The following is a 27,144-nucleotide window of genomic DNA, read 5'->3' as shown; positions in this document are numbered from 1 at the left end:
GAAGGAAACAAATCATATAACCGTTCATATAATTGCAAAAAAAAAAAAAAAAATGCACGAAATAGTAAAAAAAAAAAATCTCTATATCAATAGTACTTTCTTACTTACTTCTGGATGCCTGCGGAAAAATTAGGTATAAATATATCTTTTACAATAAATAAATTGCGATTATGTAATTGAACCCAAACTTCGAAAACAAATTTTCCTCGGAAAAATGTCATTCTCATACGTTACATTACGAATAGCATATTTAATGGAACTGTGGTTGTATTTCTTTCGCAACTCTCTATACTTCGCTCAGAAATTGTTTTTCAGTGTTCATGCTTGATTAGAGAAAAATCTTTCTTAGTACAATTAACATTTGTATTTTGATTTTATCCTCAGTTTTGGTTTAATTTTTTGGTGTTCTGATTTTTATTGGTCTGATTTTTTTTTTCAAAAAAAAAAAAAATCAGATTTTTTTACTTGATAAAAAACATGTACGAGCAGGGGCGTGCACAGAAAGTTTGAGGCCCCTCACAAATGACTTTTACGGGCCCCCTTCCATATTGTTTACCCCTAAATGTCACACCTAATTCTTAAAATATTGGGACCCCTTCAGGTTCGGGTCCGGGCCAGCAGGTGTCCCTTGTCCCCCTCTCCCCTGTGCACGCCCCTGTGTACGAGTACATTTTGGAAATTTTCATTTAAATTTCATTTCGTCCACATCTTTGTCATTTTTTGAATTTTATTGAACTCAATAAATCATTCTAACTAAATTGCTCATCAATCAAATTATTTGACGATAGACTACCCAAACAAAATGAACAATAGGACAAAATACTGAAAATAAGTATAAAAAAGTTTTATAGATCAAACATAAAGTTGATAATCTGAAGAAAAATTCGTAGTAAAAGCCAATAACATTGTATTTAAATATTACAATAAAAAAACCTCATTTAATCTTTAAAGTTTCAACTAATCACGTTTGATTCGCTGTCAAAGTTTAATCTTTTTTGAGTTGACATGTAAAGTGTTTCTTTATATAAGAAAACTTAATTTTTCTAAAGAATGTTTTCACAGCTGCTTTCTAATTTTTGATACAACAGTGCTTATCGCCACCTCCCCTCCCTCACCTCTTCCCCAAAAAGATATGCTAATATGCTGTTATCTCACCTAAAGGAGAGAACCTAGAAAGCTTATCATTCCTCTTCATTCTTTTGTATTCAAGTTAAAGATTTTCCAATTTAGTTACTTGGACATTTGATAAAGAAGGTCAATTTTTCTCCTTGACCTGCTTATTGCGCAAGGGCAACCTTGCGTGATAAAGACTTGGTGAATCCTCAGACAAATCAAAACACACAGTTTGTTTCTGTCGGTGTCTAGAGAGAAGAAAAATACAGAAGAAAATGTTGAGCATTATAGCACGGCATGGAATTGCAAGGTTCGCACGTCTAAATCGTTTCTATTCTTCAGCTATCGCACCAATTCTAAACCCGGAAATCTTTTGCAGGCAGGTTAGAAATCATTTATTAACACAATTATAGAACAAATGTTTTATTTAAAAATGTTGCTTATTTCTTTACATTGTATTGAATATTGGAGGAGATTACTAGAGATTGTAGTGATTTCTCCCTGTGCTCGTTATTACTTCACTCTGAAATTATTACTCAACAACCCCCAGGACCTGCGAGCAGTTCCAATCGGATCATTTACCGTTTCGAGCTCATTTCGCTCGTTCACCACGTCATTATTGTCTGTTGGATGCGATTTCCATTGTCTGCTCATAATGAAAACTTATTTCGAACAATATTTTTTTTCGGAGTTAATGATTATGTCAGAATGAACCGATAATTGCCCAAAATTTGGTGATTGTGCCAAAACCTCAACATAAAAATTTCTCCCACCATTAAATTCCCATTCTAATTTCAAATGCATTTGTTTAATAAATGCGAAATTATTATGCAACAAATTTGAATGACTGTGCAGCTTCTGTCTTATTTTAATGTACTGCAAACTTATGCATTTGATATATGAGGGGTCCTAAACTGGGAGAAAGATGCCAGAGTTGCCACGAAGTGTCCATGCTGTTTTTAATATACTATGTATATGTATATGATATATATAAAGGGTGCCATGAGAAAATTTTATTTCTTCACAGCTTCAGAATAGCTTGAGAATCAATGAATTAGCTCAATTTCACTTAAATATTATTTTATTGAACTTTCAAGATTTTTTGATTTTATGCTAAAAATGTTTCATTCAGCAGGTATGATTAAACTTACTACCTAGTAAAATTTTTAAAAAAAAGAGTGGAAAATTAATTTGAATTTTGACATCTTGAATTCGAATTATGGTTTCGCAATCACGAGTTGCGATAGGATCCTTTTTGTTTGGTGTACTGTTTCTACAAACGGCTGCTGTCCCCCGGAATCGACTTTATTTGCACCTGATCCTCTCGACTGTTTACACAATCCCTTTTAGACAAAAACAGCATGAGCAAACAAAAACAGGTGGGGTCCATGTCCTCCAGTCCAGGGGCACTCGAACATATCCCTCTTCCTGGGCGGTGACGTGTGTGAACATAGACACCACCACCCAGGAGAAGCATATTCCGGTTGACATTCCGGTGGTTCTGCTGGTGGAAGCCTAGGTCCAGAGGGGCAACACCTGCAGGGTGCGGTGGACGGTGGTGCTCGCGGATGTCCCGGGCGCATATAAACAAGAAACAACCTTTACTCAGCTAGAGACCTTGCAATAGTTTTGAGACTTCTGATTGGCCAGTCAACGCAAATGCGTCAGATGCCCCCCCACCCTCCCCATCCAACGCTTGTAAATATATTTCGTGATTCAAAAGTTCTGAATTCACCTTTGAATGTGTTTACACCCTCCTCTCCCCTTCGAATAATGTCTAGAAGATCTTGTTTCGAAATGAAACAATAATTAGAGTGTATGAAGGAGATGGATGACGTGTTTACGTATGACGTTTTTACGTGGTAGCCAATCAGCAGTCTACAAATTTCTTACCTGATCTCTAACAAAGTAAAGGTTTTTTATATGCGTCCCGGGGTCAAAAGTAAAAGGATCCTTCATCTATAATTTTTAAGTGTCTTCTCAAAATGTTTGCTTAAAATGTTCAAATTTGATCCTATCCATTTTGTTTATCAAATGTGTCCTACTTTACTTTTTGTTTCATTACGAAGTTACTACCGTCTTATTTTCCCCTGATGCAGAGTTGAAAATGAGACGCAATCTAATTATTTATTTTTCCTTCATTGATATAATCTTTCTTCTTTCTTAGATTTTCGTGAATAACGAATGGCACAATGCCATATTGGGAAAAACATTCCCTACCGTGAATCCTGCAACAGGTGAGGTCATTACTCATGTTGAAGAAGGAGATGCGGTAAGTTAATTTATCCGTAATTATGAGTGAAAAATTTGGAGTTTTGACATTTTACATAAACAAATCTTAACCAATTTCATAAACTCCTCGATGTGATTACAAGCTTATGTACGGTGTTTCATAAATTTTTCAAGTACGTACAAATTTCATCATTACGAACTGAAGTTGTATCAAATTATTAACTCAAAATTAGTTATAAGTTTATCTCTTGTATCGTGCAGCAAAACAACTGTAAAATATTTAATAAGAAAGATCTTTGGAAATCGGTGTAATTAGTAGACAAAATATGAAATAAATAATCACAAACGCCCAAGAAGGGTTTGACCACAAAGCCGGAACAGACCTACTTTTTTCAAGTCCAGTCACAAAAGTCAAAAAATAGTTCTGAATGCGTTCAATCTGTTGCAGCACGAAAAACTATTCGTTCGTTCACTTTAACGCTAAACATTATAACGTTATATTTACGAAAATTTCTGCATTTAGTTTCTGAATTGGATTTTATTTTCATAGTGCACCTTTCTTAGAATTTTTTTTTTTTTAAATTTCTTCGTCTAGTTTGCACTCATTGACATTAAATTTCCCTTAGTTTTGTGACTAAATTTAATCCTGAGCCATTTGAAATATAAAGTACATGGCAATTATGTCGAATTATTTTGAAGTAGTCATAGTTTTAGACTGGGCATTTATTCGGAGGATTATTTGCTTAATACAGGTAATTTTGCGTGGTGAAACTTAAATTTTGTTACTTCACCCAAAAGTTTTCTATAAAGTGATAGTATTTCCAAATTTATCTGTAATAATTGCAATAAAATGCATATCTGACCTTGAAATTTACATTCCTTCAAAGTCGATAGCATTACATCCAGTCAAAATATCCGCTTTGGTTTTTCACGTGCTTTGTAACCGAGATAAGCTATCTCCCTCAAACCCGTAACCTATTTCACTCGCTTTTTAAAATGTATAACATAAGGTTATGCGAAAATTTTATTCTCACCTTTATACTTAGGCTGCCCAGATACCTTGGACAGTTTTTACAAAGAACTTGCACTTTTCAGGACGTTTCTGAAGACATATATGTGGTCATTACATGTCACAAAACACTTAAAGATAAAGCTTCCTGCCCACAGCTAAGCTATTTATCCACAAAACACAAGTAAACGAACATTTACTATTTACACCAGGAGTCTCCAACGTTTCTTACTCATGGACCACATTGTAAATAGGGAGCAACAATCTAACAATATTTCTGTTCAGATGATCTAGTTAGCTCCCCCCCCCCCCCATATACCCACGATTCGTTTTATAAAATAAGCTCTCAGTGGTTGGTTTTTAGATTTTCTGGACTTAGTTTTCTTTTAAAAAAATGCTTAAAAGGAAACGCGGCAGTTTTACACTCGTAAAGTCTTGCACTGATAAAGAAAATTTATTTATGATCCTTATTCCACCAAGATTATTCCTCCATCTGTACAGTATTGACTAAAGACATCTAGGTGGCGCTAATGTCGATAACTGAAAATTACTTCAATGAAAGAAATACTCCCAGGAACACTACGAGGGCGAAAATGTGACTGTCTAATATGACAGTTTCTATCCATATAAGCACTATTATAATACCCATTAATCCCTATTATTGGCATATGCACCAATAAAGCACTGATTACTATTAAGCACTATTATACCCTTATCGCTCGGAAGATGAATTCTGGCTGCGTCAGTGCCTGGCACGAAGTTTAAAATTGTCTTATTCTCAGAACTACGAAAGGTGCACACGTAAAAGTGTAAAAACGTTATGAAAAAACTTTTTGAGATAAAGATCAAGGTAAACGAAAAAATTATGCTTAAATTCGAAGATTTTTTTTATGAATTTTTTTCTTTTTCTTTATGAGTGCAAGACTTTGTAAACGCCTTGTATACTTTCAAATTCATATTTATATATCATCAGTTTGTAAGCTTCCTACGGACAGGAAAAATTGTGTTGTTCATGGGCCGGATGTTGCCACAGGTGGTAAACCCTTTCGGTATGCCATAACTTGTTTTATAAAACACATATATAACACGTTTTATGAGACACAACACGCTTACATAACTCGTTTTATGAGACACAACACGTTTACATAAGTCGTTTTATGAGACACAACACGTTTACATAAGTCGTTTTATGAGACACAACAGGTTTACATAACTCGTTTTATGAGACACAACCCGTTTATATAAATCGTTTTATGAGACACAACACGTTTACATAAATCGTTTCATTCGACAGAACACGTTTACCATAACACGTTTTATAAAATACAAACATGCATGCATTTTTTTTAACATGACTACTTTATAATGTTGAACTCTCATAACATTTTTTAAATTTTAACTTGATGTAGCCAGATGTGGATAAAGCCGTAAAAGCAGCTACGAAGGCCTTTGAATATGGATCTCCTTGGCGTACAATGGATGCGTCTGACAGGGGAAGGCTGCTGAACAAACTCGCAGATCTAATAGAAAGAGATAGAATTTATTTAGCAGTAAGTTTTCTTTAGTCTGAGTGATATTGTAATGCATTAAGTCAGTGATGCTTGGAATTCTTGTTAAGATAATCTTGTTAGAAACAGCCCTCTAAGACACATATCGATACTTGTGTCATATTATTAAAGTAATTTACCTCATAAAGTTGAATGATCTTTCTGCTTGAAAAGTAAAATAAGGAAAAACAACGTATAATTGCACAAAAATTGCAGATTACTGCAATAAATATCTTTGTGCATGAAAAGTAAAAATGGGTCTGTCCAATGTGACTGAAGTTACAATTTGACTCTATTTTTAACTTATAAATTCAGCACAGTCTTGAAAATAAATTTTGTTTCTTCTGAAATTGATCTAAAATATCATGATATGGTACATCACTGCCCTCACACTCGTTTTCAGACTTGAAGAAAAAATTTTTGGTTAAGGGGAATAAAAAAAAAAACGTGACTGATGTTACGCAGAAGAGACGTTGAGAAAATTGACTTAGATATCATTTGAAATTCTCTTCTAACTAATAACGTAAAATCTAAACAGATTTCTTCCCCTTAAAATAGAGACTTTAGACTTGATGAAAACACTTTGTTTTATTGAAATAACTTAAAAACTAAAAGTAAAACAACTATTTAACACTCGTGACTAATGATACAAAGGTTTTGTGACTGATGTTACATTTACAATAAATTGCTGTGTGTGTATATATATATATATATATATATATATATATATATATATATATATATATATATATTTTAAGTATAAATTATTTCCCCTTGAAAATAAAATTACCACTTAAAATTGTAAAATTGTATTTAAAATACCGGAAAAGTTCATTTATGAAGTTTTACAAGTTATATTTTTGATGTATTTTATAAAATAAAAAATCCTTTTGCCTTTACTACATCTAGTTCAAATGTATATAAGTATTTTTTCGGCTATTCCAGTTACTTGTACTCTTCTGTTATGTGTTATTTACATGACACTTTTCATTCCACTTTAGAGTTTAGAGACCTTGGATGGTGGGAAACCCTTTTCTGATTCTTTTAATATCGATCTTCACATGACTTTGAAAACTTACAGGTATGTTGTAATATTTTTTTCATGTTCGTGTTGTATATTAATTAACTATTAATGTTGAAAATACATTTTAACGTTTAGTGTATGAAGTATTAAATGTAAATATCAAGAATTTTTCTTTATTAAAAGAAATTTCCTTGAAGTTGTTATCTTTATTGAAAACGAGCTGATGTGCGCATCACATGACTTCCTTTTACACCGACTTAATGTTATTTCCTCATTATTGGCAATTTTGATGTGATTCAATAGTTAACTCTGTAAATATTACCAACACTGGCCAAATTGAAACCAGATTTAAATAAAAAAAATCGCCAAATTGTCGCCAAGTTGACGACAAAACTTGGCGACCAAAAGACTGGCGATATATCGCCAAGTGTCATCCAAATTATAACACCACTTGAGCTTGCATCGAAATTAACAATGATTCCCCCCCAAAAAAGGTGCAAAAGACCCCTTTAGAACACCCGAATGCAACCAAAAGGAGAGGTGCACAACTAGACCCCACTAGGAGTCTACGTACCAGATTTCAACTTTCTAGGATATACCGTTCTTGAGTTATGCGACATACATACACACATACATAAATACGCACATACATACGAACATACAGACGTCACGAGAAAATTTGTTGTAATTAACTCGGGAATCGTCAAAATGGATACTTCGGGCGTCTGTACGTTCTTAGGTATATATGCACGTGTGGTCGGGTTGAAAAAAAACTCGACATTCATTCGGGGGTGAGCTAAATGAAAATTAAGGTCGATTTTTCAGTGAAAATTTTTTCGTGAATACATTACTTTCTTTTTTGTAAAACGAAGTAAAAAGCAGTGAAAAAAAAAACTAAGCCCTTTCTCTAAAATAAGCCCTTTTGAATGTTTTATGACTCCCCTCCCCCTTCATATGAGAACTTTGTCAATCTAAATTTTATAATAGGACATTTGAAGCAAAATTAGATTGAGATTAATTAAAAAGTTTATAAAACCGACATTCTGAATTTTTTTTTCTGAAGTTACCCCGTTCTTTTTTAAAAAATTCCGGCCAATGCAAAAAAAATCGAAATACTTGTGGAACATCTGTTTTTCGCCTATTTTAATTCATTAATGAATAAAAACACATAAGTAGAATACTTACTCAGAAAAAAAATGTAAAATTCTGCAAAAGTTACGTTAATCATTCATATAAATTTTTTTGTTTTGTTTGTTTTTTGTTTTTATTTGGATAAAAAGTAACCTCTTTTTCATATTAAAATAACTATTGCACTCGATTACATAAGAAAAGCTATGTATTATTGTTACAGGTATTACGCTGGATACTGTGATAAAATAAGTGGAAAGACGTTGAACATTGACGGAGATTATTTTTCTTATACCAGGCACGAACCTGTAGGCGTATGTGGACAAATCATCCCTGTATGTAAGATATTTTGATACTTATTTGTAAAACAGTTTTTTTTTCCATAGATCAGGGCAAATTACATATTTGTAGACAATTGTATTATATATAATGGATATTGTTAATAATAGATTAAATTAGGAGCGGTCCTGAAATGTTCATGGGTTACAATAAACGGGAGAACAAAAATTCAAGTTGCATGAAACAAATTATCGCCAGATTATGTTACAAACATTTCTTATACTTTCTGTTGCATGATGTTTATCAAAATGTGTTGGATAAATATTCCTCACAGTTCCTTCAAATATCATCAATACTTCAGCATTTGTCTGGTACTTCATCCAATAAGGTCACTGTCTCCTAATGTTGAAAACACAAACTGAAACTTGTGTGCAGAAAATTTGATGAGTTACTGGTTTCTTCAAAATTAATTGATCTGATCTAACGCATTGATTCGATATGAATTTTTATAACCCCGGAGTTCTTTTACAGGTACCCTGTACATCTAATTATATTAAGTATGATCTGGTACACAAGCAAAAAAGTTTTAATGAAAAGGAAGAAAGTATTCAACAATACAATGTGATAATCTCAACACTTGTGAGGAAAAGTTTCAAATTGGAGGGAAAAGTTCCATAATAGTATTTAATAACGCAATGTACTAATCTCAACACTTAGGAGGAAAAGTTCCAACTTGGAGAGAAAAGTCCCAAAATTGTATTCAACGATACAATGTGCTAATCTCAACACAAAGTTGAGATTAGCATTTTGTCAAGAAATAACTTACTCCTTATTTTTAAATAATTTCTATTTATTTCAGTGGAATGTACCTCTTCTAATGCAAGCTTGGAAATTGGCACCAGCTCTTGCCCCTGGAAACACTGTCGTTCTCAAACCGGCGGAACAGACATCGCTAACTGCGTTGTACATTGGGAAACTCATTAAGGAAGCTGGGTTTCCACCAGGTGTCGTAAACATCGTTCCTGGTTATGGCCATACCGCGGGTTATGCAGTTGCTGCCCACAAAGGAGTCAACAAAGTTGCATTTACTGGATCTACTGAAGTAAGTAATGCAAGTCGTGGTAATTCGCTCTGCTCTGGGACAACATTAAATTGCTTTCGTATGCTCAAATCTCTTTTTGTAAATTTAATTTATGCTTATAATTGAGAAAAAAGAATTCTAAAAACACATGAGCTTGTTGGAAAACTTTGATATTGTCCGTCTTTCAATACAGTCATAGGTACGCAATTGAAGCCAACTTTACTCACGAATCTAACTAAGTTGGATTTCGGGCTAAGATAATTGGGGCCATAAGTACGTATGGATTTCTTTTGATTGTTATTACACACTATATTGGAATCAGGGTCAGTATGTGGCCTTTTATATTTTTGCTCTAAATATAACATTGTATATTTGACTACTTTATACTTAAAACTTGAGCTGTTTTATGAGGTGCAATATGTGTGGAAAGAATAACACGTTTCACAAAGTATAAAAGATTTCTAAATCAGAACCTGTGCTAGAAGTATCATGGCAAGTTTCACCCATAAATGGACAAACGTTTCGCTTCTCTGTCAATCATACAGTTGTGCTCCATAGTTGCTTGAAGTTACTCTGTTGAATGTTTTTCTTATTCAACTAATTCCTATCCTGGTTTTAGATTTCTTGGGTAGAAGTTTTTTTTCGTTTTTTTTTAATAGTGCAAATCTGAAGAATCATAACTTTTGCAACAAAAACTGATGGTTAGCCAAAGAAAGAAAGTAGAGTAGCTAACCGAATAACATAGGAGGGATTGGCAAAATTCATCCAGGTCTTTTGATTGTCAAATTAGTTAAAGTTATCATTTATGTTGTTTTCAGAAAAAAAAGAGAAATTTTTTGTAATCCAATCGGATATTATTCCAAAGGTGTGAACATTGTACGAACATCATCTATTTAACCAAATTGTTCATGTTTGCCATTGAACTCATATTTGTGCGAATTATATTCTATATTAGAAATTCCTACTGTGTGTAAAATAAAGAATTATCTTAAAATTATTTTCAATAAATTTTTAATATAGGGTACATTCTTATTCTGGCATAAACTAATCAATCAGTTTTTGAAGTAGCAACGCGATATAACTTCCTCTAAAACTACACTTATTTATCTTTCTCCGATTTCAAACTTCAAATAATGTACTACATTCTTCTTATAGGTTGGTCAAATTGTCATGGAAACGGCGGCCAAATCGAACTTGAAGAGAGTGACTTTGGAACTTGGAGGGAAAAGTCCCAACATAGTATTCAACGATGCAGACTGTTAAGCTTTGGAATTTTAAAATAAAATGTTACACTAGAATACTTCTTCGGTGCTTTCAGATTTCTAATGCTGAATATCGTCTTTTTTTCTAGTGGATTTGGCTGTTCAGTCCGCACATCAAGGTGTCTTCTTCAATCAAGGACAGGTGTGCTGCGCAGGAACAAGAATTTTTGTGGAAGAAGGTATTTACGATAAATTTGTGGAAAAAAGTGTCGAATTGGCATCCAAAAGAAAAGTTGGAAACCCTTTTGATCTAAACACGCAACAAGGCCCTCAAGTACTTATTTAATTGTTTGTTCATTTTTGTATTTTTATTTTATAAATTGTCCGTTTATTTTGCTAGAAAAATGCATGACCATAATTTACCAATTCAAGCATTCCTGCCAATATAGCTTAAATGTTTTCAACAGCAAGTTAATGTTCTATATAAACTCCAATGTGAGCTAAAATTTATAACATGTTAGAGAGATTTATATCATTTTGATTGCATTAACTTTGTTGGAAGTATAAAGATTCCCGATTAATATGGTATCACTGGTTCACTCCTAACGAAATAATTTTTAAAGTCATGAAAAATGAAGATGGTGTTAGATAATGTTGCGTAAATTAAAATTATTTTTTTTTAAATACGCTCTAAGCTATAACTATACTAATAAATGTATAACTATATATACGAGGGCTTATCCAGAAATAAGGTTCCCATAAATTTTACAAATAGACTGCATTGTTTATTCTTATAGAAATTTACATCGTAAAGAAGAAGAAAGAAGAATTACTCCATTTTCCTGCTAATTAACATCTTTTTCTTCTCATTTTCGTAGACTTTGTTCTAATTTCTGTACTCCAATGTCGTAGATTCTAATGCCAGCCCGTTGAGGAAGCGCACTTCATTATCGCTCTGGAAGCGTTGGCTCCCAAATATTATTTTAACTTGGCAAACAAGTGATAATCACTAGGTGTGAGGTCCAAACTTCAAGGTGGGTGGGGCACGACAGGCCATCGAAAGTGTGTGAAAAGTTCCTGGATTTGACAGGAGTCGCGAGGCATGCCATTTGCCTCCAAGCAGCGTTATTACACCGGCTGTAAGTCGTCTGCGCTGGCGGTTCTGGAGAGCTCGCCTGAGATTTCTTAGCGTTGCCCAATAATTGCCTGAGTTGTAACTGATTTCCTTATTTGGCAGGATCAACAATGGAAGTTTTCATCTCTGGCTGCTGCTGAGTCAAAACTGAACTGCATAGAGAAGTGCAGCCTGAAGGTTCGCGAATAGGGTAACAGGTAAAAGCCGAACTCAACGGTGTTGCCGGATTTTCTATAACACCTTCCCGTTCAGCTGGAGCTCTTTACGGGCATTATTTCTGGATCGACCCTCGTACTATACACTGGTGTGCAAAAATTAAGGACGAAGTCGAAAAATTATCATATCACCTGAACGAAGAGGCAGAGCGGACAGAAAGACCAATCAGGAGATTAAGTAAGGTGATGTACGGTAGCCCATGCGCAGATATACAGGCAGACGTAATGGGGGAGTGTCTGAGTAGTATAAAGCATGTTGTCGGTGTAAGATCAGTATTTCTGGCAAAGCGATTGCTCGCCGTATAGCAGTTAAAATCACACCGAGTTGCTGCCTCAGCAGGAAATGGCGAATAATCAATCTGTTAGACGACACCTGGATGCTTTTACCCGAGGTCGAATCATTGGGAAGTTGGAGGAAGGCCGCAGTGTGACAAGTGTGGCTGCAGAGTTCGGAATTGCTCACAGCATCGTTTCACGACTTTGGAGACAATTTCAAACTACAGGAACAGCTATCCGTGGGTTCAGTAGTGGTCGTCCACGAGAAACCACACCCGCAGATGACCGGTATATTGTCTTACAGGCCAGAAGAAACAGGCGGCAGACAGCGGGAGAAATCGCTAGACACACGACACAGGCGACTGGGCGACCGATATCGCGTTTTACCGTGGCCAGAAGACTGCACGGTGGTGGTCTGTTTGCACGACGCCCTATACGATGTGTACCTCTAACGCCTGCCCATCGGAGAAGGCGTTCTCTGTGGTGCCAGGAACACCAGAATTGGAGAGACAATGAATGGGGACGAGTACTCTTTACAGATGAGAGCAGATTCAGTCTGAGTAGCGATTCTCATCGCATACTCATCTGGAGAGAGCGGGGGAGAGAGCGAAATCATCCCTCGAGCATCCTTGAAAGGGACAGGTATGGAGGTCGCGGTGTTCTCGTTTGGGGTGGCATCATGCTTGGTAGTCCTACAGACCTTCACATCTTCGACGCAGGTTCAGTCAACGGGACCCGTTATTGTAACGAGATTCATCTTCCATATGTGCGTCTTTTTAGAGGCGCTATGGGTCCACAGTTCCTTTTCATGGACGACAATGCACCATGTCATCGCACAGTAGTTGCCGAACAGCTCTTAGAGAGTGAGGATATTGAACGTATGGATTGGCCGGCACGATCTCCGGATCTCAATCCCATCGAGCATGTATGGGATTTTCTAGGCAGACGCTTGGCAGCTCGTACCTTACCACCAGTAACGATTCGGGAGCTTCGATTGGCGCTGCAAGACGAATGGGCAGCAATGCCTCAACCACTCATTGACACCCTCATTCTCAGCATGGGTAGACGATGTGAAACCTGCCTCGGGGGAGATCATATCCCCTACTAAAGACCGGATGTTTCTTGCTGGACACCCATCACAGGGATATTTCGGCCTTCAGTCGCATTGCGCTCCATGCTACTTTTTCAATAAAGCTTCTTTGTATCCCTCTGATTTCTCTTTTAGTAAGTGTTGCTTACATTACACATGTCCTTACGTATTGGGGGTCCTACGGTATTAAATGTGTTGATTTGGAAAGCTTTTGTACAAAGTTATATTTAAAAAACCGTCTCGTCCTTAATTTTTGCACACCAGTGTAATTTCAGTTTTATTTTAAATTATTTTTCCACGTGTTACTAAAACATTGATGTTGCATAGAACAATTCACTTGAATTCAATACATAGTTTTAACCCCTCAATGAGAATATTATCGCCTAAAATTGGTATTAGAAAGGAATTCCAAAATGAAAGCAAAATGATCCTTTATTACTGGAAAAATAAAAAATGAATGGAGGTTTAAGTACTCTGTTGAGTCACCTCTAGCATGAATGTAAAAGGTGATACAGTCTGGCATGGATTCATTGCAGTCTCGTAAGGGCAGTCTTCTACGTCATCTAGTTCCACAGTTACTGTAAAAGCACACTGATTCCAGCAAACTCGTTGGCTGTCCAATTTACCGTTTCAAGTTAACCCAGATATGCTCGATTTGTGACAAATCAGCGCAACGTGCAGGCCAAAGAAGTTGATACAGGGAAAGAGGAACTCCTCTGAGGCCCTTTTTGTGTGTGACCGAGCATTGTCCTGTTAAAAAATGGCTTTTAATAGCCCCACCATGAGTGCCAACACATGTGACTTAAGCATGACACAAACGTACTGTAAGGCTGTCATAGTGCTGTGAATCAACATTAGAAGCGACCATGTTTTGTATACGATAGCACATCATTACGTCACTCCAGTTGTGGGTGAAAAGCAAAGACTTTATTAGGACATTCAAACTGTCTCCTCCCCTTGGAGTAGGTCGAATTCGACGGGATGCGATTACAACTGAATTGATCCAGATTGTCTATTCGTCTTCAACGATGAATCCAGATCGAATTCGGGCAATGATGACATTTTTGTACGCTTACGGCAAATCCATTGTGAACTCCCAAATAGTGCCTTTGCTTTTCAGTGTCTTAGCGAAATTATAGATGGGATGATGTTATAGGGTGCTATCATATAAGAAGCGTGGTCACCCCTAATACTGATCCATAGCACCATGACAGCATTACGGTACGTGAATGTCATACTTCAGTCACATGTAGTGGCATTATAGTTGGGCTTCCAGGAGCCATTTTTCAACAGGACAATGATTAGTCACTCACAGCAAGGGTGTCAGGGGACTTATTTTTCCATAATTGTTGCTTTCTCTGGCCTACGCGATGCCCTGATTAGACACAAATCGAGCATATCTCGGATCACTTGAGAAGCTAAGTTGGACGACTGACGAGTTTGATTGAATTAGTGGCGCGTTTACAATTACTGTGGTACGAGATCACGTAGGACATCCTACGAGACAGCTAAGCCTCAATGCTCGGCTGTTTCGCCTCGTAAATTCACGCTAGAGGTGTCTCAACAGGGTACTAAAACTTCCACTCGTTTGGTATTTCCCATTAATAAATGATCGTTCCACTCTCATTTTGTAATCAGCTTCAAAGATCAGTATTGCCCTTTCGAATATGAAATTTTATTTCATTCTGAAAACACCATTGTGTTGTGCCCATTTTTTTTCCCGCTATAAAATGTATTTTAGTAAACCTCTGATTTTTTATAACTGAATATATTTCTTTAAGCTAAATTTTATAACTGAATATATTTCTTTAAGCTGAATTCTATAACTGAATATATTTCTTAAAAATTAAACTTGGTTATATTATACTTTCCTTTGAATTTAAATTTATTATTTTCGCTTTAAAGTCTGAATGTCAGGGTGAAAAATATTCAGTTTTATTTCCTGTAAATTGAATAAACTTGAGGGTTAAATTAAAAGGTTTTCTCCAGGTGAAATACTTTCTGTACAACTGAATACATGTTGAAAAAATGATTTTTTTTTCTTCAAATTTCATGAAAACCAAATATTGTCATATAGTTTAAAATAATCTCTCGAAAATTGCTGAAATGTTCATTAATAAAAACTATTTCAGATAAGTGAAACTCAAATGGATAAAATATTGAGTTTAATTGGCAGTGGAAAAGAAGAAGGTGCAAAAATGCTGTGCGGCGGTGGTCGGCTGGGCGACAAAGGTTACTTTGTGTCGCCAACTGTCTTCGCTGATGTTCAAGATAATATGAAAATTGCAACCGAAGAAGTAAGTAAAAAAAAAATAATTTAAAATATCGTCATTTATTAATCTTTACTAATAATAAAGCTGAAAGTCTCTCTGTCTGTCAGGATCTCTGTCCGGATCTCTGTCTGTCAGGATCTCTGTGACGCGCATAGTGCCTAGACCGTTCGGCCGATTTTCATGAAATTTGGCACAAAGTTAGTTTGTAGCATAGGGGTGTGCACCTCGAAGCGATTTTTCGAAAATTCGATGTGGTTCTTTTTTTATTCCAACTTTAAGAACAAAATTATCATAAGATGGACAAGTAAATTACGAAATTATCATAACGTGGAACCGTAGCATGGGAACAAGCCAATTGGCGAGAAAATTCACCATACATTATTTGTAAATATACAGGCGAACCAAATATCTTTTAATTTTCTATTACGGGCAAAGCCGTGCGGGAACCACTAGTATGAAAATATGCCCAGTACCAGAATTAAGTATGTTATGGGATTGTGGTAGAAAGTAGAGCAATAACAGTTTATATGAGGCAGACTCTTGCTCAGTTAATCACTATTCCAAATTGATGAGCACACAACAAAGTCGAAACCGCAATCTCTGGTAGTCGAGGAGCAAACGGTCAAATTTTAGCTCCCGTGCGATTTTTGTGATACAATTATAGCAGTTAGTTTTTCTGAAAGGTATTTGCATGAGGAAAACGAATTCAGATGTTGCCACCCCCCAAAATGGTGCAGGGGGGCTGGGGGGCAGCTATAACTGCCGTGGGGGGCAAGTGATTTCCCGTTCAATTTTTGTGATACAATTGTGTGACTTAGCTTTTCTGAAAGGTATTGGTACGAGAAAACCAAATTTCGATAATGCCAACCCCGAAAATGGTTCAGGGGGCGGCTATAACTACATTTGGGGGGGCAAGCTGTTTCCCGTTCAATTTTTGTGATACAATTATGGGAGTTAGTTTTTCTGAAAGGTATTGACACGAGGAAACCGAATTTGGATGATGCTACCCCCGTAAATGCTGCAGGGGGGCGGAGGGGGGAAGGGATTATAACTGCATTTGGGGGGCAAGCTGTTTCCCGTTCAAATTTTATGATATAATTATGCGAGTTAGTTCTCCTGAAACGTATTGGCACGAGGAAACCGAATTTAGATGCTGCTAACTCCGAAATTGGTGCTGGGGGGCAGGGGGGGCGGTAATAACTGCGTTGGGGGCATGTAATTTTTCGTTTAATTTTTGTGATACAATTATGGGAGTTAGTTTTTCTGAAAGGTATTGTCACGAGGAAAACAAATTTGGATGTTGTCAACCCCGAAAATGGGGCAGGGGGCGGGGGCGGTTATAAATGTGCAGGGGGGCAAGAGGTATTCTGTTCAATTTTTGTGATGCAATCATGGGAGTTGGTTCTGCTGAAAGGTATTGGCACGAGGAAAACGAATTTGGATGTTGCTATCCCCTAAAATGCTGATGGGGGGCAGGGGGGGTATGACTGCAAACATAACACACTTATATATTCAAAATTTCTCGGTTTACAACAAGTTTTCAAAGTTTAATATGCTTAAATCCACTAATAACAACATTAAATGCAAAAAACTCCGAATTAAATTGCTGACACGTGTTTCGAAGCTATTAAGAGCTCCTTTTTCATTGTAAAAGATGTGAGTTTATGAATGAAAATTCATCCGACTAAAGACGATCTTTCCATTGATAATGGGTTCCTGGTAACAAAGTTTATCATTTCAGCAAAAAATATTAGGAGGAAGGGGGGGGGGGTCCCCCCCCCCCCGTTGATTAAAAAAATGCAAAATTGTATTTGTGTACTTTATTATTCTTTGTATATATTTCCTCTTCCGAAATAAATTTGTACCCTTTATTTACCCAGGCCTATCATTTTGGGGGGGGCAGTGTTAAGCCCCCCCCCCAAATGACGGCTTTGACGGCCCCAGCTCTGAAAGAATAATGTTTTTTCGTTTGAGTTTTTCTCCTTTTTTTTAAAGTAAATTTTAACTAAGTGGTGGGAGCGCTTGGATGAAATTTCCAACACCATGGTGGTCGTACATTAAAGAAACAAACATATGTCGAAGGAGGTCTTTTTTCTCCTTTCTCCTTTGTACTCATAGAAGCGGAGGACAAAGGCATTGTTACGAGAGCTTAACATGAGTTCCTTGCCGCCGCCTTTAATTTTGCTTATCTCTTCCTTCCCTTTGTATTGCGGCCTAGTGCATCTTCAATTCTTGGTTGGCGGTCAGTTTTTCCAAAAGCAACAATGTCAAAATCTGATCCAGTTCTCACGGAATCGGCATGTCCAGTTTTACAACCTATATGTCTCTAGTTATTCTACAAAGCAACTTGATGGGTCTCATTTTCCTAATCAGATCGTGATAGTATTGGTTTTTTACAATATCTCTTTTCTCTATGAAGCACACCGTATCTTTTTATTCTTCTGAAAGAAAATTCTCACGAACAAGTTTCAGAGAGGGAACAGCAGATCTCTTTAAATTGTCAAAACAGAAATTTATTGCTGTCACCAGTATTATCTATTTTATTGGACACTTTAATTGGCCACTTTTTCTCTGGAGTCACATGAAATGGAAATTCGTCAACAAGGGAACGTTGTATCATTTATTTTTAAGAAAGAGAGGAGAAGGGATTCTTATTTTAGTCTAGCTCATTTAAAATAAAAATATTGTATGCAGAAGTTTGACGCACGTCGTTTATTAGTTTAGTAAGCAATTAGTCACTTTCAGATGGATCTCACTGAACCAAATACAAAGCTAAAAATAGGAATTAATTATACATTATGTATTATATGTCAAGAGAAATCCACCGAAGGACTAATCATTAACCCTACCACACATGAAAAGGTTTTAAAGAGTGTGCTAGAAAATGCTAAATATGAAAACGTCAAGTATGTTTCATCTAATATCCGTTTGCGTGGAATGACTGCAAAAATACTGGCTGACAACAAGGCATCATGGCATCGAAGTTGTTACCAAGATGTCACTCATAAGGGACATTTTGAACGCATAAAAAAGCGATATGAAAGTCAAGCGCAGCATACATCACCTGTTACAAATAGTAGCACATCGAGACTGACACGTTCACATTGCATTCCATTCAATAAAGAGAAATGCTTTTTCTGTGACAAAGGTCAGACACGTGCAAAGTCCCTCAGAAAACTGTCGGTTGATCATGCTCAAAAAAGTCTGAGTGATGCTATTGCTAAAAGTGAAAATGAAGCCCTCCAGATAAAACTTAATACAGCAATAAACCCTGAAGATGGTCACGCTATCGACATTCGATACCATTTACAATGTTTTGCGAAGAATGTGACAAATGTACTACGATGTCCTAATGCCAGTGCACCCAACACTTCTAGAGCCCCTGAGAGTGCGTCAGAGATTGAATTTACTTGTATGATTCAAGAATGTTTAAAAACAGGTACATTGAGTATGGCTGATGTACAAACCACGTATGAAAACATTCGTGCTATGAATAACGTCCCTTATCCATCCATTACAGGGAAAGAAACAAAAGAATTGCTACAGAAATCTGTTGCAGATATTGAATTTCACCGTCCGCAGAAAAGAAATCAAGCAGAAATTGTTAGTATGAAGCATGCACGAGACAATAACATGATATCCCAGAATGATGATGAAGATTTAAACATGACCATGAGGAGTTTGTATGATGCTGCTAAGTATCTCCGTAAATCTATTATGAATACTAAGAAGTGGGAGTTTTCAGGTTCATTAGATGTAAACGAAGACCATGTGCCGCGAGAAGTGTATTCGTTCTTCAGATGGCTTATTTGTGGTACTGTTGAGCACATGTCATCAGAACGCAAGCAATCACAAGTTAACAAGGCTGTTATGAGCATATCCCAAACTGCAATAGCCATGACATATAATGAGAGACAAGTGAAACGCACTGCTTCAAATATTCAATCTAGACGTATAATGCCTCAGCAAGAAGCTATAGGGTTATCAGTACATCAAGTTGTGAGAAACAAAAAGGTTATTGAGCTTTTGCATGGATACGGTCTCTCAATTGGGTATGATCGTCTTCGAAGATGTGAAACTCAAATAGCTGAGACGATATTAAATGATATAAAAGCTAACCAAGGGGTCTATGTGCCATCAGATAAAGTGAAGGACAGATATATTTTTTTCGCAGTGGACAACGTAGATTTCATGGAGGATACGCCAGATGGGAAAAATACAACGGATGCAACAGCCCTTGCAATTTATCAACAAAGAGAACCAGATGACATTTCACCGGCTATAAACTTGACCATATCATCAAACAATAGAGCCCTTACTGAAATTCCAGACTGTTTGACATCATTGAAAGAATGCAGCATGCCAACAAAACCAGCCCCAAATTCGGAGTTAGCAGCATCTAAATTCGGTTTCCTCGTGCCAATACGTTTCAGGAGAACTAACTCGCATAATTATATCATAAAATTTGAACGGGAAGCAGCTTGCCCCCCAAATGCAGTTATAATCCCTTCCCCCCTCCGCCCCCCCCCTGCAGCATTTACGGGGGTAGCATCATCCAAATTCGGTTTCCTCGTGTCAATACCTTTCAGAAAAACTAACTCCCATAATTGTATCACAAAAATTGAACGGGAAACAGCTTGCCCCCCCCAAATGTAGTTATAGCCGCCCCCCTGCCCCCCTGAACCATTTTCGGGGTTGGCATTATCGAAATTTGGTTTTCTCGTACCAATACCTTTCAGAAAAGCTAAGTCACACAATTGTATCACAAAAATTGAACGGGAAATCACTTGCCCCCCACGGCAGTTATAGCTGCCCCCCAGCCCCCCTGCACCATTTTGGGGGGTGGCAACATCTGAATTCGTTTTCCTCATGCAAATACCTTTCAGAAAAACTAACTCCCATAATTGTATCACAAAAAGTAAACGAAAAATTACATGCCCCCAACGCAGTTATAACCGCCCCCCCCTGCCCCCCAGCACCAATTTCGGAGTTAGCAGCATCTAAATTCGGTTTCCTCGTGCCAATACGTTTCAGGAGAACTAACTCGCATAATTATATCATAAAGTTTGAACGGGAAACAGCTTGCCCCCCAAATGCAGTTATAATCCCTTCCCCCCTCCGCCCCCCTGCAGCATTTACGGGGGTAGCATCATCCAAATTCGGTTTCCTCGTGTCAATACCTTTCAGAAAAACTAACTGCCATAATTGTATCACAAAAATTGAACGGGAAACAGCTTGCCCCCCCAAATGTAGTTATAGCCGCCCCCCTGCCCCCTGAACCATTTTCGGGGTTGGCATTATCGAAATTTGGTTTTCTCGTACCAATACCTTTCAGAAAAGCTAAGTCACACAATTGTATCACAAAAATTGAACGGGAAATCACTTGCCCCCCACGGCAGTTATAGCTGCCCCCAGCCCCCCTGCACCATTTTGGGGGGTGGCAACATCTGAATTCGTTTTCCTCATGCAAATACCTTTCAGAAAAACTAACTGCTATAATTGTATCACAAAAATCGCACGGGAAACCATTTGCTCCCGGACTATGGATGTGATAACCTGACTGTCAGTATATTGCAAGCAGTTCTGCCTTAACTCTGGCTTAGGGTCGGTAACTTACTGCTTATTGCAATATCAGTTCTAGAGAGTATAAACTAAAATTTTTAACTTGCCTGAAGTGTATTGGTATACATTTTACACAGACGATAACATTTTAATTACATTAAACCAAGTACATTACCAAGGGCGCCCATGTAGGGGGCAAGGGGGGCTCGAGCCCCCCCCCCCCCTTTGAAATTAGAACTTCCTTTTGCGTTTAGTACTTTTTTCTTTACAAAAATGTAAAAACCTTTCTTCTCCAGCTATTAATGAATAAGTCATTAAAAATGTCAAATTTTAATGACTCTAATCTGCCCTGAAATCGGTTTCCACATGGAAAATATCAAGCTAAACCACAGGGAAAATATATGAGCCTCCCCCCCTTTCAACTTTGCATATGGGCGCCCATGTACATTACTACCTGTTTTTCTGTTTTTATTTATAATTTTGCTCAGAATGCTCTCTCTCTCTTGGTAAACCAATAGAAGCAATTAACCATTGCTCATCGGCGCATCCAATTAACGACCTCTATATTTCTTCACGAAATGTTTCTCAAATACACTTTTAAAAAGACCTTTTTCCAGGTCATGAAATACTATGCAAATCTTTTTTTTTTCTTCAAGTTCTTGATAAAATTCACTTAGTGACATATTGTTAGACGAAACCCATCAAAATGGCGTCTGCAACTCACCATCATGATCATTTTTTTGCTAAAACAAAGTCCTGACCCCCCCCCCCCCCAAAAAAAGCTTTATTGGTACATTTTAGCGATGCTATCTCTGAAATGAGGTCTAACGTCACTGTTTTATGAATGCTTTCTTAATTCGCTTAAGTATAGCTACTTAAATTTGTTAGAAGTTCTAAAGAGAAATTTCTTGCTTATCAGTGTAGGGAAAGACAACGTATATTGGACCCCCTTAAGAGCCAGAGGCCCGTGTCGTTAAATGTGAAGCAAAACAAAAATAAAAAATAGGGTATCTGAAGCCAAATTTAATTAGGAACCGCCATAGGTACATACATTTTCTGAAAATATGATTGTAATTGTTTTTTTAAATTATTTTTGACAAAGTTGCAAAAATCCAATTTAGGAATATATGCGCTTATATTGAACCATGCATTTCCTACATTAGACCGTAACAGTAAATGATATAATAACTTGCATTAGAACTGTACAGTCTTTTTACAGGATGAACAATAGAATTTCCTTTGCTCTGGGCTAACTTTGCGCAGTGTTGATGAACTTACTGATGGCATTTCATACTCTGAATCATGCTTTGCCCTTCGTCTCTATAGCAAATATTTCAATACCAGTTTCTTTGTGTGGTTTTTTGCTCCTTCTTTTGCGGCTTTTTCTGTTCTGTGTCCGTTTTCTGTGGCGAAGACGTTAGAACGTTTGCCGAAGTAGGTTTCCTTTTCTACTTTCCATTTTTTATGCATAGGTAATATGTGTGCCACCTTAACAAAATCATCAATAAAACCGACGATCAAAACTTGATGAGAACTAACCACTGATTCCTCGGAACTTGTATTAATTTTATCCATACATTGCTCTTGTGCATGTTGAACAGCTGAAACCGAACATGTAGCATGTTTACTTTGGTAGTCTTATCTAGACTGAAAACTTCTGACTCGGTTGCTGCAAAGTCGCAGTAATTAAACACAAATGTACTAGAAGGTCAAACTGATGTTCTAGAGAATGCAAGGTTAACGAGCACAAATATCAGTCAAATTAAAAAAAAATAATAAGGAATTTTATCTATTAAAACTAAAATTAAAACTTCTGGCTAAAAAAAAAAAAAGAAAGAAAAAAGAAAAAAAAAAACTCTATTTTATGAGGTTGAAGCTTCTAAGCAACTTACTTAAGAAAAAACCAGTGTGAATGCTTTAACAAGCCTTAATTTATATTTTAAGTAATCCTAAATGCGCATTTAAATGTCACCAATAAATTATTTTCGATAAAAAAATTAAAAAGTTCGTTTGAATTTCATGTTCTGAAGCTGGACTACCGGTCCTTGCAATTAATAAAATAACCAGTCAACAAGTTACGTGAACTAGCACAAATTGTAGTCAAATTAAAAAACTATATTAAAAAAAACTGAAATTGAAGCTTATTGGATAAACACCTAATTTTATGGGTGGCAGCTTCTAGAAAGTGTGCTTGAAAAAAACAAAAAATCAAAATCAATTTACCAAATTAGTGTTAAAATATGCTCAAAATAATCCTAACTACGTTATTAAGTTAGACTAATCAATTATTTTATAACCTGATAAGTAAAAAGGCTTGCTTGATTACATATTCTTAAACTGGACCACCGGTCCGATGTAGGAAATTTTTTTCGGTCCAATAAAGGAAAACACGCCATGTTTTATTCTTTTAATTATACCTTGTCAACAAATTTTCCAATTGAGGCAGTGAGAAGCAAAGGGATGCAAATGGACTATTTTAAGCTTCGAGTAAAACGCGTGTAAAGATCAGATCCTAGGTAAGCTTTCATTGAATTTTTTTTCTAAATCATACTGTACAGCAGCACCTACCAGGGCTACTAGTACAATCTCTTGCCCCAAGACAGAGGAGAGGTTCACCTACCATTTGTACTGATTATCTCCAAATTTTTAATATTGCCACTTGCATCCCTTTGTTTCTCGCTACCTCAACTGTGCATGTAAATACATTGCTGTTCTCCCCCTTAAATACTGTTTATAATACTATAAAAGAAATTTTCTCAGTTCACAAATTTTAGTATTATTCTACTAGATACAAGTTCTCAAAATAAGATCGAACACGTTTTCAACACAAATCACATCGTAACTCAAGCTATACAGATCGAAATGTGACGAAACTTCATCCTCAAAGGTTTCAGACACAAATCTCTGTATTTCCATCGGTAGAGTGTAGCACAGAACTCTACGATAGATTTTAAGCTCCCGGTCCAATTTCAGCAGTGGTCCAATATAGGTGGTTTTCCCCTACTTAAAGACACAAATTGTTGTGGGGCTGTTGGTAGAACAAAAGTTTGACACACTTGGGATCGTAAGTTGGCATCATTGAGGTGAGTTCTAATCAGCCAATTGATCAACATTGCTCTGTCTATACTCTCAAAACTACGATAAACGATAACGGGTCTTCATGAAAATTCCACATTGGTTGAGCAACGTTCTGTAATTCGTTTTTTGATTACTGGGGGTAATAAACCAGATAATGTATCATCTTCTAGAATGACTAAAGTGTATGGTGAAAGCTGTATGAACCGTGGAATATTTTTCAAGTGAGTAGAACAGCTCAAAAGTGGTTGAGAATCAGTGTCTGACAAATACCGTTCTGGCAGGCCTATTGAAAGTGCGGGATTTGGAAATTATCTCGAGGAACAGCGTACAACTAACAGCCCTCACCAGATATGCTTTAAAAGAAATTTGAAAACGGTCATGAGAGAGGAGTCGTGGATCTCATATCAGAAGTGTGATTCTCCAGCAAGACAAAGCATGTCCTCACGTTGCTCAAAAAACCCGTAAAACCAATGATAAATTTAGCTGGGAGGTACTGCCTCATCCGCCTTATAATCCCCATGCAGCACCCTCTGATTTTCATTTAATTAGTCTACTGAAAGAGGGGTTTCAGGACAATGAGGATGTCAAGAAATGTGTGAGAAATTGGTTCCGAAATCAAGACAAAGAGTTCTTTGCAGCCAGTATACAAAAAGCTAGTAAACCGTTGGGACAAGCGCATAAACTTAATGGGAATTATGTTGAATAGTAGGAAAAGTCTTATTTTGTAGAAACAAATGGTTTATCTTCCTGTCAGTTTGAATCTTTAATTATTGAATGACCCTCGTAGATTAAGCATGAAACAGAACCATTAATCTTTTGTTAGATTGCTTGCTCTCAATGATACCTTTAAAAGAGCATGTTTTGATACCCCCACTTCACTCCAAGGTAGAGTAAAGTGGAGGATAACTTCAATAATTTTGATAAAATTAACTTTGACACAGAAAATACGCTATACCAATAACGTCATTGAAGCAAAAATAAAAACATTCAAAAATGTACTTTCACTATAAAACCATCCAAGAACATATAACTCAAAAAATTGGAAAATTTTCAATCTATCAACACATCTAAGTTTCAAGAAAATAGCTCAATTTATTCTACAGTTGTTTGGAACTTAAATCACACATTTATAATTTAAAAAAAACATCCTTGTTTAAAACTAATTTTTTTCCGTTCGCCTTTCTAAAAATGCAGTTAACGCTAGTAAAAAAAACTCGCGTCATATAAACGTTATTCACTGCCATCAATTATATACAAAAGCTTATTTTAATCCATGAACTACAGTAACAGTATTCAGTAAATTACCGCCCATTAGCCAGGGCTAAAGCAGAAATACAAGAAATACACCGCCAGCTCAGTCATTTCCAGCCGAGGACTGCAGTTTCGTACTTATTAGCACTCATCAGCCCGGCATAGGAAAGTGACTGAGCTGGAGATGGAAAACCTCTTATGGAAGCCAAGAGGGCCAAACAAACTGGTAGCTAATGTAGAATTAGCACAGACCAGCCGAGTGACCGAAGCAATGGTTCGGTTCTACTCGAAAATTGATGGCAAGGCATGGTATATATTCAGTAAATTACCGCCCATTAGCCCAGGGCTAAAGCAGAAATACAAGAAATACACCGCCAGCTCAGTCATTTCCTCGGCTGGAAATTAATTAATAATATAATTTAAAAAAAAGTATTTTAGAATTTTTTGAAATTTTCTTCAGATATTTTCCATATTTGGTTAAATTAATATTTTTAAATCGCCGAATAAAATTTATAGCTTAGATATTTGTGCATAGTTTTTTGAAAACAATTTGAAAATTTAGCAAGAATATTTTGACTTCTTGCGATATAAAGCGACCCTTTTTTTTCTTTAAAAAATAATACATTTAAATTTAAAGAAATGATTTATTAAATATTTTTGCTATGATTTTGCTTTTATAAATAGATGGTGAATCAGTGCAAAAATTTTTTAAAATTCTAAACTATTTAATAAAAAAAATTTCAAAACGTGTCCCGGACCCCCTTAATTTGCGAATAAATGAAAAAATTTCAAAATGTAAACTAAAATTTAAGCAAAGTAATGCAGAGCAATCGCTTGACGGCAATCCCTGATTAAGAAAACTTTAATTCGTCAAAAACGATTTCAGGTTGCTATGCTTTTTTTTAAGTTCGACTTCTGTTCTGTTTGAATATTTAAAACTGATCTCACACTATTTATTTCATAGATATTTGGTCCAGTGATGCAAATTCTTAAATTCAAAACAATAGAGGAACTAGTAGAAAGAGCTAACAACACCATGTATGGATTGGCAGCAGGAATATTTTCACAAGATATTGATAAGATCACGTATTTTTCAAGTGCACTGCAAGCTGGTACCGTGTGGTAAGCATATTTTAAATGCAAATCGTGTGCGCATTGGTGAATGAAAAATCGCCTTCAGATGGCATTTAATTGAGAAGATATTTCTATTTGGTTTATTTTTCACGTCGTTTGTCGGTTTTTCACTAATTAAAACACGCAAAGACGATGGAGAAAAAATTGGGATCAGCCTTTGTTAAAAATTATATTTTTTGCTTAAGATTAGAATAAAAAGACAGAAAATATACAACTTCCCGAAAAACAATTTTCGAGAAGGCTTGGAAGCAGAAATTTTTTCAGCAGTCTGCGGCGCTGCTTGAAAACCCCAAAAATAGTCTGCGACATTAGATTAATCGTAAATGCATCAAAACAAGGTGCTTAACTTAAAAACTACAAGTACATTATGCCTGGGGATTATATCCCTGAACCCAAGAAATACAGTGCAAATCTTTGTATGTTCAAAAAAATTGAATTTTTTTTTTTTTTTTCCATGCAGCCCGGGAACAGATTTTTTTTTTCAGTAGTCTGCGACGCAGATTAAAAATCCGAAT

The 27,144-nt window shown here is 36.3% G+C and overlaps 1 protein-coding gene across 1 annotated transcript in view; it reads left to right on the top strand.

The window, feature by feature from the left end:
• The first annotated feature begins 1,368 nt into the window (after window positions 1–1,368).
• Window positions 1,369–27,144, top strand: part of LOC129217001 (aldehyde dehydrogenase, mitochondrial-like) — a 28,252-nt gene continuing 2,476 nt past the window's right edge. Inside the window, exons 1-10 of the mRNA XM_054851229.1 lie at window positions 1,369–1,496; window positions 3,281–3,385; window positions 5,764–5,904; window positions 6,903–6,982; window positions 8,277–8,388; window positions 9,192–9,434; window positions 10,569–10,671; window positions 10,765–10,949; window positions 15,464–15,628; window positions 26,460–26,617. Coding sequence (XP_054707204.1) covers window positions 1,389–1,496; window positions 3,281–3,385; window positions 5,764–5,904; window positions 6,903–6,982; window positions 8,277–8,388; window positions 9,192–9,434; window positions 10,569–10,671; window positions 10,765–10,949; window positions 15,464–15,628; window positions 26,460–26,617 — 1,400 coding nt within the window. The 5' untranslated portion in view covers window positions 1,369–1,388. The remainder of the gene's footprint in view (window positions 1,497–3,280; window positions 3,386–5,763; window positions 5,905–6,902; window positions 6,983–8,276; window positions 8,389–9,191; window positions 9,435–10,568; window positions 10,672–10,764; window positions 10,950–15,463; window positions 15,629–26,459; window positions 26,618–27,144) is intronic.

The sequence above is a fragment of the Uloborus diversus genome, chromosome 2, assembly GCF_026930045.1.
Source record: "Uloborus diversus isolate 005 chromosome 2, Udiv.v.3.1, whole genome shotgun sequence".
Lineage (NCBI taxonomy): Eukaryota > Metazoa > Arthropoda > Arachnida > Araneae > Uloboridae > Uloborus > Uloborus diversus.
Note: the sequence above shows the minus strand (reverse complement) of the source record. Positions and strands in the feature narration are given on the sequence as shown.